This window comes from Augochlora pura, chromosome 6 (genome assembly GCF_028453695.1).
Source record: "Augochlora pura isolate Apur16 chromosome 6, APUR_v2.2.1, whole genome shotgun sequence".
NCBI classification, from domain to species: Eukaryota; Metazoa; Arthropoda; class Insecta; order Hymenoptera; family Halictidae; genus Augochlora; species Augochlora pura.
This window is the reverse complement of record NC_135777.1, coordinates 5288726-5302602: the sequence shown is the minus strand read 5'-3', so window position 1 is coordinate 5302602 and position 13877 is coordinate 5288726. Positions and strand designations below refer to the sequence as shown.

Sequence of the window (13877 nt, the reverse complement as noted above, 5' to 3'; positions counted from 1 at the left end):
TTCCGAGATCTTGACGGCGACTGTACCGCCGGCCACGTTTATCGAATTCCTCCTTTTCTGGCCTTCTGTACGTTACTAAACACTTTGTTTTTTTAATCGGATAATGCGGACGATCGGATGCGCGATTAACACTCGCCGTTCGTACAGTCTCTCGCAAAAATCTCCCTCCCTCTCTCTTTATCTCTCTCACTTTTTTTCTGTTCACGCGATTTTCTTATTACGCGCTATCGGATCTGGTCACATTTGACGCGACATTATTTCAGACGCCGTTTCCACATTCTATCACTTTTCATGGTCATTTTCGCGCGCAGGTACAGCGACTGAAATAACATTATTCGAACTATTGCCTCGAGTAACATTTTGTTCTATTTTGTAATTAACCGAGATAGCATCTGAAATAACACGCTGTTAGAATAAATTGGAATAAATTAGAATAAATTATTCGAAACACACGCGCGTGTTATTTCTATTTCAAACGTTTATTCTTTTATTTTCGCTTTATTTCAGCTTTACTTTGTTACCCGCTTCGGACGGTTTGTTTTTTTCTTATTGGTTATTTGAAATAAAGTTTCGCCAAGAGGCCTGCGAGCCATATACAATTTCTGCGTCGTTGCGTTAATGTTTGCCAAGGTCGTTGCCGAGTTGCACGGTGATTCATACGGTTCTCTTGCGCATAAAATGCATACGAAGTTTTTATTATACAGTGTCGTGCTTTCAATTACGTACGAAAGTAATTAGTTTCGCTTTGATGTTAAGAAGAACGCGCGTTGCGAGAACGTATATTACATATATAATAAAACAAAAGGTCGCCGGGTGGCGCGAGCCATGCGGGTGTTGCGCAACAAATTTTTACACTTGGTTGTTGTTGCTTGAAAAGCATGCGATCGAGCGTGGGAGTTATCCGCGTGCGCGCATTTCGCTTCGGTTTCAGGGGGAAACGTGTGCGTCTCTCTCTCTCGTTTAACGTGTCCGTAATTAATTTCGTTCATTTTCATTCTCGCCCGACTTCCGTTTTCATTTAATTGGACCCGTCAATTATCTTTGCGCGCTCGCCCGGACAAAGAAATCTTACAATTGGACGGAAGCTTGACGATTTTTCAACCGGCTGCGAATAAATAGTAACACCGTTTCTGTATTCAACGAAATACTATCGCGAGTAGAGTAAATTAACGTGTAAACCGCAATGAAAACGTTGAAACAATGTAATAACGTTGTTGCGCTGTTCTCAAAATTATTAAAAATGAAACACGCGCGCGGAGTGACTCGTGTATTCTGCAATTAGCGCGGGCAACTTTTAGCTGGAATCAAATCTGCATTATAATACTTTAAATTATTACTTTAAATTGATGTTATTATTAATATTCCCGTAGCGTGTTAGTAATATTTTTTTTTAAATTATTTAAAGCGCACGGTTTACGATACGAGCCTGAAATATTTAATTGAAATAAATATTTTCTTTCCTGTGCGTGAAATGGAACGGCGCTTGAATATTATTTCCATGAAATTTCGCTCGGCAAGCAACTGCTGCGAGTACGTCTTCACGTTCGTGTTTGCATTTGAGAATATGTAGATTGTTAAAAGCAAACACATGTTAAATGTGTTCCAATTACATTCGTTAATTAAGAGAAATATAAGAAAAAGTTCATTTTTCTGTAGGTTTATCTTCGCTCGTAAAAATTCATCGCGAGAAATAGAATCTGAAATAATTCGTAGAAATTGCGAATACTTGTTAAACGAGTGTTTCGATTGTAATCTTAAGAAAATACTATTTCGAATAATCTCTTTCAGTACGATAAAGAAATTCAATTAGAAACTCTCTTCGGTATCGATCTCGAAGATACGGAAATATCTCGAAATAGCTCTCGATGCTCCAAAGCAGGAAAATAATTGATCTCTCGTATCTCTCGCGGATTAAGATTGCTTTCACGTTTTAATCGGATTCCCCGATAAATCGTCGCTAACTTAATGCCGCTGATACTCATTATTCAATCATACTTCGGATAAAGATGTCCAAATCTCGGAATTCACGAGAGCGTCGTGAAATTCGTGCAAATACGTAATCGATGGCCGGTTCCGGGGAAAGTTGGCCGGAGGTCAAGGTCGCTGGCTAAGCCGGGTCTGTTCCGACCCATTTGAATCCCGGCCGAGACCCGCAGCCAACTTGGAAGACATTTTTCTTACGTCAAGATAGAACTTTTCCATGCACTTTCGTTCGCTCTATCTTTTTCTAATTACATTATTTCTGTCGTTGTTTGGCGTAAAAGAAAGGCGTAATAATTCAGGCGGTGTTTCGCGACAGGTACATTAGCCTAATAATAATTGTACAATAGAAATCGACTCGCACGGTGGCGGCACGTTACATTTCTTTATCTGAAAGGATTCAACCTGTAAACAGAGTGATTTGTGGGTCGTAAAGGTGCTCGGCGATCGCTCGACTCGGGGCCTGATTCAAATTGAATAAAGAATTCGCTGTATCGGGCCCGGTGCAACATAGTTCTCGTCTGTTTACTTGCATAGCGGCGCGTAATAAAGCGCAGGATTTATCGGTTGATTAAATAGCGGGATGCGAAAGGACGGCGAAAAGTGAAAGCGAGCACAAATAACGGGTTAACTCGTCTCCGACGATGTACAAATCGATTGCGGGGCACCGCCGGGCACACCGGACCGCGCGCGGACGATATCCGATACTCGGAATAATTTGATAATGGTTTTCTAAGTTTATCGACCGCTCGATAAACGTCCCGACAATTGGCTGCCGTGTTCCCCGTACTGCAGATTTTATGTGCCTCTATACAGCAGGTGCAATGAAAACTTTAATAGACTCCGAGCGAAGACTTCGAGACTGCCCAGTAAAATCGTTCCTTCGTTCGGGCAATACGTTTTTACCGATTACGCTTCCTGCTTTCACAATTCAACCCATCGACGGGAATCGCCGACGACGATGCCGCCGCTGCATTCGCGGTAATGCAAACCATTATCGGCCGAACAAAATTCGAGCCACGAAACAACCGAAAGAAAACGTCTCGCGATCTCGGATCAACGTGTCTCACGTTCTTCCAAGAACATAAAATAATACCGGCAGCCTCGTCCTCCAGAATCTTCCATCATTGTATTCGGTATCGTCTATAAATTATTCACACTTTATTTATAATACGGTAATTACACGATCGCGTGTCTTTCAAAAGTTACCCAAGATTGTACATTATAGAAACACTAAGTGTTTCGCATAATCGAGCAAGTAATAGTTCTCCGTGTTTCTTAACCAGTTAACTGTGATTGACGAGTATACTCGTCATGGAGAAGTGGCAAAATTTGGTGTATCGACGAGTATAATCGTCATGGAGAAGTGGCAAAATTTGGTGTATCGACGAGTATAATCGTCATGGAGAAGTGGCAAAATTTTCTGTATTGACGAGTATACTCGTCACGCGTATAAATCAGTGACCATTAGCTATTTAGATTGCAATTTTTCAGAAAAACAAAACATAATTTCAAATTTCAAGATGTTTAGAATATTTTGAGGTTATGCCGGAATAAAACAAACATATAGAAAATATAAACAGTTTGAGATGATGTCATGCGTCCCCGTATGCACTGGTTGAAAAAGTTTACCAGTTCGCATAACGAATTTATTTATGTGCGATGATAACGTTTTTTTCGATGTTAACCTAAAAGTGGCAAAGGCAAAAGTGAAAAAGTGGATTTATAAACTAGAAAGCTAACTCGCGAGCAGAGCAGCAACTTTGAATTTTCGGTGATCTTGATCTTCATCTTGCTGTATCAAAACCCCAAAAAGTGCTTACTTTAACCAAAGAAGTAAATATTGGTAATAAAATTTTCAATTTTATAAAATAAACCCATGTTTTTCATCGAATATCTTAGCAGTGCAACTTACTCTGTGATTGATGAATATACTCGTCGTGGCACGATTCTGGCGACACAAAACTGTGCGCACTTTTAAATGAGGACGCCACAGTTAACTGGTTAATTGAAATAAACGCCAGAGCGTTTACGCGGCTAGATGTCGAAACCAGCGTGAAGAAATTTAGAATAATACTTGACGTGTTATCGTCGTTCAAACAAGATGCGTATCGTTCTCCATTCAGTCTCTTGAACGGGCTCAAGGTCCGCGGAGGCCGGGTAGTAGACCGCGAAACGAATATGGAAACTTTCATAATTAAGATGTCGACGCTTAATGCCTCCGATCGCGAGTGTTCCTTTCCGGCGAACGACTTCTTTATCGATTAAAAAAAAAGAGAGAACTCGAGCGATTTCAAAGGGAGGGAAGGTAAGGTAAAAATACCTATTATGAATCACTGTTCAATTCAGAGCCCTTTTGAAACGGTGGCAGAAATGATGCAAGGAAGAATAGACGCAGCGTGCGACAGTGGATTTAACCCTTTGCACTCGAAGCCATTTTAACTGTAATTCTGAAATAAGTGTTTCTGACATATATTATTTCCATTTTATATTATAAAACGTATTCTATTCATACAACAATGAATCTTGTAACTCGTGCAACAAGAGTTATACTTTCAATAATTTTTGAAATCTAATCTCTATCATAATATATAAATTATTTTGGAACGTTCCATAACAATTTTAGTGGTGCCTCAGAGTCACCATTCGAGTGGAAAGGGTTAAAAATTCTATCCATAGGTTTATCAATATTAGATAATATTAATTACATTAATAATAAGTATGTATTACTAATATTAATAATAAGTATGCACTAATAAACATTTATGTACATTACGTTATCTAGAATCATCGAACCATCGAACGGTAGTAGAATTATTCAACAATAACGCCATTCGGTCGCGATGAAATCGACGATAATCTCGCGTAGCACCTGAAAATGTACTGCCATAATAGATACTTGGTAGGTTAGAGCCGAGGTCGATGATCAACGCGGAAAATGTTCGATCGCGGTAACACATTTCCTCGGTGGAAAACAAAGGTATTGTTGGTAAACGGATTTTAAAGGAGCACATTGTTACAAAAGTGAGGCCGGCGGCGCGGGGGATATATGAGTCACCTAACGACTTGTTTCACTTGACGAACCGTCCATAAAACCGAACTAACGGCTCGCAAATAAGCATTCTCGACGCGCCGGCCTTTAAGAGCGCTTCAACTGCGCCGACAGCGGCCGCGGACGTCGCCTTATTTTCGCCCGGCTATTTATTCATTTATTCACTCGTTCATTCGTTTATCTACTCGTTCATTCATATATTTATTCGTCCGCTCGCTCGTTAATCCACGTATTTATTAACGCTTCAAATCGGGTTAGTTTATTCAGCAAACACATCGTCGTTGCCACGTACACGTGTTCGACACCATTTACTTTATTTAAATGTCTCGCTATTTTTGTTACATTTACAAACGACGAGATATAGATTTCATTTTCAAACGAATGCAACGTAGCACCTCGCTCGACCATTTCGAATCAATTTTACCAGTTCGCAGTGGTCGCGCGCGAGGTTCTCTCGCGATCGCGAGTATTTAAATAACCGGTAATTGGAAAAAACGAGCGCTCCCACGCGGCTAATCAGCGCGTTCGTGAATAATTCCGCGGCGGGAAGGAAAAAAAATAGAAAAGGCAGTCGCGATAAACGCGTAACCAGTTTCCGTAATGCAAACAAGGTTGATAACGAGAAGCGCGCGTTGCGCGTCTCGGTTTGTTAATCATATATTATTACAAATAATCAACGCGGCGTTTTGTTTGTTCGCCGTCCGTCAACGCCGCACGGATTATTATCCGATCCTTGTACTTTGCGATCGATACCGATCGCGGTCCGAGGCAGCAAACGCTCGCAGGAGTTTTATCGTCGGCTTTTCTATCGCGAGCCGATGTACACGATTAATATATACTACTTATTCGAAGTATCGACTATGACAATCTATAGCGGAGCGATATACATTCGTCGAGTCCGAGCGACACTATTATAACCGGTCGATAAGATTAGAATAAAGCCCCTGCGGCGATAGCGATCTCGAAACGCGTGGCGAGAGATCTCGAGCCTCGGCTGCAGTTTTATTGCCGATAAAACAGAATGCCGCGCTTTGTGCAACGATAATGCCGGGACGATCGAACTCGGACAATTTCGGCGGTCGGCGATAAACTTTGTCTTTCGAGGCGTCGGAATGCACGCAGTTACTTGATTTAATGCCCTACCATTTTCTTTACAATTACCACGATTTGAATCTTTTTGATCACATTAATTTCTTCGAAGAAAAAGGATCATTTTCTCACATCTGTTCTAATATTTAAATATTGCTAACAAGAGAGTAATATTTAATTCTTACTTAAAGGAGCGGATGAACACTAATACCTAACAATTTATTATTAAAAATCTCCATCGCGAGTCTGACTCGTTAAAGCACGGCAAGGGTAATAATATTATTAATATTCGGACACCATAGTACTTGCATCATTATTGGTATATATATTTTTCTTTTTTTTCTTAGTAGTAAAATAAATGATTTTACATATTGGTAAACTAGGACACGTACTTTAAACTATAACAGATCAGAAGATTCGATATTTCAAATAAATATATAGAGCAATAATGACGCAAGTACCATAGTGTCCGAATATTAACCCTTTGGCTACGGCAGACTTTGGCATAACCGTAGTTTTTCGAATATTATGTTTTTGAATTATATTAGATTCAAAGATAGATATTAGATTCAAGATATTACTTGAAGTGAACAATAATTTTAAGCTTTTTCTACAATATATAACAAATATTACACGATATATAATTAATCAAATTTAATAATAACTGGGGGCGAAATTTGATCTTGACGCCTATTGGCGTCTACAGTACCGGGAAGTCATGTTTCGGACGCCAATAGGCGCCAACAGTAGTCAAAGGGTTAAATCGAGTGAAGTGTACCGACAATCTTGACAAAACGTGAATATCTTTTCTTAGGGCAACGCTGACGTCGTTCGTTTTTCTTTTCAGTTATTGGGCGGTGCTTGCTTCAGCCACGGCCCGTACACATTCTACAAAGCGGTGAGGGTAGGGACCGGCCGCGTTCTACGTCTCGGCAGCTTCTTCCTGACGAAACTTTGGAGCGATGCCGATCTCGTCAGCATCGGTGAGTTACAGCTGCTGTGGATGGACAGCCGGGGCCCGAATCAGCCCTTGGCCTCGCTGCGACTGTACTTTCTGCCGGAGAACACCCCGGATGGACGCAGGGACACGCACGGAGAGGTGAGTCCTACTTCACGTTCTATAAATTATATACAATTATATATTATATATAATTTTATATATTATATACAATTATATATTATATATAATTTTATATATTATATGCAATTATATATTATATATAATTTTATATATTATATATAATTTTATATATTATATATAATTCTATATATTATATATAATTTTATATATTATATATATATTTACAGGAGTCGATCATTTTAGTTAACACGTTCCGTGCCAAGCTGTATTTAGTCGACTCTACATTCTAATCAATTAAAGCTTTGAAAATAAATATATATGTTTATTTATCAATCTATTATATAAAAATAAGTCGGGTTTTCCTTCCTGACGCTATAACTCCAGAACGCACGAACCGATTTCCACGGTTTTGCATTCGTTGGAAAGGTCTCGGGCTCCGTGAGGTTTATAGCAACCAAAATTCTGGAAAAATTTCAACAGAAAAGCAGGAAAACAGGGAAAATCATTTTTCACATACAGCGCCATCTCTGATACATATCATGTACTACAAACCAATATGGTTTATAAAACAAAAAAAATAACTTTTCTTCATCTTTTAATCCCCAAACGAAATGTTACAAAAATCGAAGCCATCTGGTGGCGAAACGGAGTTCGCCAGGTTTGCTAGTTGTCAATAAAACATTTTAGTTAACACGTTCCGTGCCGAGCTGTATTCAGTCGACTCTACATTCTAGTCAATTGAAGCTTTAAAAATAAATATGTATGTTTATTTATCAATTATTGTCAATACAACTATGAAACAGACTTATTATGGATGTGTTCTTTTGGTGAAAATTATTTCTCGGATTCTAACTTGTCATAAAATATGTTTTTAACGCGCTGAATAGTACGCGAGGTAGATTTAAGTCCACGAGATTTTTTGAATTAAGGTTTTATTTGTAGTTTAAAATTGATTAAGTTTATTAATGAAATTTCGTAGCTACTTAAGCGTGTACCACCAGTGGTACACGTGGCACGGAGTGTGTTAACAATTTTGGCATTTTCATGGTATTCCTTCTAGCATGATTATCTTTTTACAGGCATAGTTGGGCAAGGTTTTTATTCAGATAACTGACGGATAAGATATCGTTCGGATATAAACGATAGAATATAATTCCAAGTGTTATCTTTTACCCGGATGCTAGGTGGAAAATTAAATAACCAGTTTGTCGTGTAATAAATATTAATTTCCGGTTATTATTATCGTAGAAATAAAAAAATCGAGCGGCACGGGTAAAGCTCGTTGGCTGATAACGGGAAACGAGAGTTTTAATTTGGTTTTCGTGAGCGCGTTGTCGGGCTGGCTCCCGTCGCGGATTTCGTTATCCCGCGTGACGGCGTATAAATATTAAATAGGAAGTGTGTATCGCGGATTAAATATTTGCGTTTGAATCGAGCAAATTTTTCTATCGTCGCGCGCTCGCGCTCGCTGCAATCGCATTAAATTCCATCGCGCGCGCGCGCGCGCGCTCTCGCGCTCGCTTCGACGCGACGGCGCGCGGCAGAAACATACAATTTAATATCGTCGGGCCCGCGCGGCGTTATTAAATCGCGACGTTTCAGCGCGGCGACGAAAAAAAAAAATAAATAGCGATGCGCAAGGACCGACTTCGCCGCGTATATACGCGCCGGCTTTTGTATGCGCGCGACTGCCAGTCGAGGGGACAATTATTCTTCGGGCTGTATTGATGATAATCGCCTACCTAGAATCCCCAGGACTCGCGTCGCGGGTCTTCGGCTACTCTGTTGCGTCACTCTGTGAATCATCGGTACTCGAACGGCGCGTTACAGATTTTCCTCGAGTCGGATTTACCGAAAATTCACGAGGAAACTTTTATTCCATTTTTTGCCAGACCAGGAAATTCAATGTTTATTTCAACGTTAACGTATTTCAACTTTAGGCATATTGCAAACATATATTAAATCTAAATCTAGATATATTAAAAATCTTTATATATTAAATCTAAATCTAGATATATTAAAAATCTTTATATATTAAAGCTAAATCTAGATATATTACAAATCTTTATACATTAAATCTAAATCTAGATATATTACAAATCTTTATATATTAAATCTAAATCTAGATATATTAAATCTAGATAATTTAAATCTAAAGATATTAAATCTAGATAATTTAAATGTAGATAATTTAAATCTAAAGATATTAAATCTAGATAATTTAAATCTAAAGATATTAAATCTAGATAATTTAAATGTAAATATATTAAATCTAGATAATTTAAATCTAAATATATTAAATCTAGATAATTTAAATCTAGCTAATTTAAATCTACATATTCTAAATCTAGATAATACAAATCTAAATATATTAAATACACGCGTTTATCCTTAGAATTAATGTATTCGATTCGATCATTGATGATTTCATCGGTCACCATCCTCTCTATCCGTCACCGTGACAAAACGTTGGCCAACTCCTCTGCCGGTTAGTTTGCCAGTAAAATATCAAAGCCCGAGGAAGACACGATTCCGCTCGCAGTCTCTGGACGGGTCACCTTTAAACGGAGGAAAATGGTCGAAGAAGAGAAAAAAAAAGATCGGAGCGAGAGGAAAAGAGGTTTTTATTCTTTTCCAGTGAACCGGGAACGGAGGGGGGGGAGTCGGAGCCGGATCCTGGCTAGATGGACGGCGACGCGGCGAGCAATGAATCAGACGGATTGCTTCATTGTTCTTATTGTGAAAATAATGCGGGAGAAGTAATCTTGTTTTACGGCCGGCCTCTCCCCCCACCCCCCCCCCCCCCCCCCCCCCGCCGGGACATAAATAGTTGCCGCTCGAAAATAGAGTGTAATATTTAAAGCGATAAATCAGCCGCGGATTGCTTCATTGTTTTTATTGTGAAAGTAATCCTCGTTTCCGCCCGGTCACGGGCATGATTTGTTTCGACCGCGGAACGGGAAAGTAACGCGTTTCAAATAAATGAATCAGGTGGATTACCAAAGAGCCAACAGCAGCAGCAGCAACCACCTCCCCTCCCCCCTCCTTCCCTCTCTCCTTGACAATTACGCCGCCGCCGATTCTCTGCGTTCCACTTAAGCAGGCTCTAGCGAAAACAAAGAGTGGTTTCGTTGTTGGAATATAATTTTACTTTTGATAGTTTATCGAGTCAACTTTTCGGACGAAATTGTACACGGAGGACGTCTCGAGTTAATTCTTAGAGTAAAATCGAGCAAGTAAAATCAAGCAAGAGTAAAATCAAGCAAGAGTAAAATCAAGCAAGAGTAAAATCCAGCAAGTAAAATCAAGCAAGTAAAATCAAGCAGGAGTAAAATCAATAAAGCAAGCTCCGGATCGATTTGAAAAATGGGGGCCGGTAATTGCAATTAATTGACAGCGTTGCGTCATCGAGAGAGAGACAACGGTAATCTCGGTGTCGAAGTGTTTCGGTGTAACTTTACATTTCAGTTAATTGTCGCCGATAAGATAAGGCTCTCGCGCGCGATCGTTTTCCTTCTAGCTTTATAAATACACGCGGTATCGGTGTTGCATGCGTGTAAAATAAAAGTCGACGACACGAAACGATCGTCGCGCTGAAAATTCGAGCCTCTCCAACTAGAGAAGGGGTTCAAACAATGGGACGCGGACGAAATCGTTCGGTTCCGATGATTTCCGAATGGGACGCGAGCTTCTACATGATTCAGCACAGTCCCGTTGCCGCCTGTCGACGAATCAAACCGCATTATCAGGCGTTTTCGCGCGGGGGAAATATCGCGATCGAGGAATTCCCCGCGACTCGCGGAACGGTAATTATTTGATTCCGACCGGTTCCGCGTCGTTCGAGCCGAATAAATCCTCGGATAACGACAGACCGCTTCGTAAACATATCCTGCGTTCTCATCTCAGCCTCGATAGAATTTGATTTGTTTAAATAATTTTTGGAAGAATCGGTCTCGTTAAAATTTCGTTCGATTGGTTTTCATTGTATAATTAATGGTAATTAATTATTTCATTGATAATTAATTGCTGTGATTGAAATTTTACGCGCTAGACGCTAGTCAATGGAAACGTCTTCTTTTTCAATGAAATAATAAATTAAAATTGACAGCGACGTTTAGAAAAACAGAATTAGAAGTGCAAGAATTAAAATGACTGTCGGATGACGAGCGTCCACTTTCTGCGATGAGAATGGCTAGGATAAAAAGGCTCGGTTGCCATTTCTTGATTAACCCTTTTAGTGCCAACTGAAAAAATCACATTTACCCGAGAAAAAATGTACAAACCTCGGTTGATGTAATATGATAAAATTTCGGAGAGAAATGACAAGAATTCTGTAACACCTGAAAATTACGAACTTCCAAAAAGGGAGAAGAAATGAGAAATGAAATCGTCGTTCACTGAAAATATTAACCCCTTTACGTATCATTTCCTTCACAGTCACCGCGATTAGGAATTTTTCAATTGATATAATATTTTCGAAGGGACGGAACATTAATGTTTATTCCGTGCCTGAATTTACTTTAATGCTTAAACATTAATAACAAGGGAATTATAGAATTTTATACCAATTTTAAAAAACAGAATAACATCCATATTTAATCATATGTTACTAGTAATTTCCATCACGAGTCGGACTCGTCAAAGTACGCCAAGGGGTTAAGAAAACAATATTTGTTCAAGAGTAGCCATCAACGATATTAAAAGGGTTAACCTCGGACCATCGAGCCTCGTGTTATTAAAGAAGAGAACGTCTTAAATGAGAAGTGATTTCCTTGCGGTAAAAATTGGATCATTACGTCTATCGATAATCATAGTATGCAGGTTGGTAGGAAGAGTTTCGAGAACTCGTTTGAAGACAGGGAACAAAAACGAAGCTAGAAACGAAAAGAGAGAAAGAGAGAGAGAGAGAAGTCATCGGTTCGATCGTGTGTCGTCCTTTTGTTTCCGGCGATGCACCGGTCGGAAAGAGGCGAGTGTCCCCCGTAATTGCTGCGGAATCAACAATCTTTGCTAGAAAGTAGATTTCCGAGAAGCGGCGAGCGATAGGACGCGACGACGCGCGACCTTGATTTGCTATTCAGAGAGCCGGGCATGATTGTACGTTCCCTCCGCGGGCGAACGGAGGAGATCATAGATCAATTGCGACAAGTTCTTCTGCACGTTTATTGGGAATACGTCGGACGGGGGGAGGCCGATTACACGTTTCAGCCGCGTCCCGTCGCGAGCTTCTTGTTGCCGGCGAAGCAACAGCTTCGGAGTAATTATAATTCGCCCCGGCGACGCCGATCTCGATTAGACTTTTCGATTTTGCATTTTCACGCCAATTGAGCCGTTTATTTCGAAAGCGGCCTGACTCCGTTTACCTTCGAATCGAGATATTAACTCTTTGCCTGAGGCACCACTAAAATTATTCTGTTACGTTCCAAAATAACTTTTTATAACAATAAGGTTTAGATTTGACTTTTCGATTTTACATTTTCACGCCAATTGAGCCGTTTATTTTGAAAGCGGCCTAACTCCGTTTACCTTCGAATCGAGATATTAACCCTTTGCCTGAAGCACCACTAAAATTATTCTATTACGTTCTAAAATAACTTTTTATAATAATAAGATTTAGATTTGAAAAATTGTTGAGTAGCGAAACTGTTGCTACGAGTTGCAAAAATCAATTTCGTACGCAAAAACTTTATAGAAATACTATGAGTCAGGAATATTATTTCCTATTTACAGTTAAAATGGCTTCGAGTGGAAAGGGTTAAAGGGTTCGCGTTTCAATGAATTTAAAAATATACGTATAGGATACTAATCAGTCATACTGCTTAAGTGTATTTAAGGATGTTAAATTTATAGTTCCTATTAACCCTTTGCACTCGAGTGGTGACTCTAAGGCACCATTAAAATTATTCTATTTCATTCCAAAATAATTTTTACAACAATAAGGTTTAGGATTTAAAAAATTAGTAGTAAAGCTGTTGGTAAGAATCGCAAGAATAAATTTTGTACGCATAAAAATTGATTTTGTTAAATAGAAAGGAAATGCCGCGAACCAGAAAGATTATTTCAAATTTACAATTAAAATGGCTCCGAGTGCAAAGGGTTAAAATAGTGGCAATTATTATTATTTTACAGAATTATTAATATTTTATAAATAACATAAGCTATCATGTTCTATCTTTAATTATATAATCGTCTAGTCATTTATTTAAACAGTTACAAAAACATTTATGTTCGGTTTTGAACTTATTAGTTGGAATATATAACAAAAAAGTAAATCTACGTTACATTTCCATTGACAAAAGTTTAAGACTACAAAATAATAGGAGAAAATAAACAAAAAAAAATGGTTTCTAATACAAATATTTAGTATTTCGTCCAAAATCCATTATTTTTTATAACCTCGGCACATCTTTTTGGCATTGAATCTATTAATTTTTCACATTTCTCTTCTGTAATATTACAGTAAATATTACAGAAATATTGTCAATATTGTTGATTCAATAATGTTTACATTTAACACACGAGCGTTCGAGAATTAGAAGATCAAGCATTTGTCTTCGTTATCCCAAAACAAGAAACTGATTGGAAAGATAGTACTTACATTACACGTGTACAATTGAAATTAAATTCGTCGTCTTAAATTTTTCACCGCTACTGTAAATATATAAATATATAAAT

General features: G+C 38.8%; 1 protein-coding gene across 1 annotated transcript in view; it reads left to right on the top strand.

Moving 5' to 3' along the window:
* The window catches only part of LOC144470909 (AT-rich interactive domain-containing protein 5B), a 311040-nt gene that overhangs the window by 76851 nt on the left and 220312 nt on the right, over positions 1-13877 (top strand). Inside the window, exon 2 of the mRNA XM_078182499.1 lies at positions 6969-7220. Coding sequence (XP_078038625.1) covers positions 6969-7220 — 252 coding nt within the window. The remainder of the gene's footprint in view (positions 1-6968; positions 7221-13877) is intronic.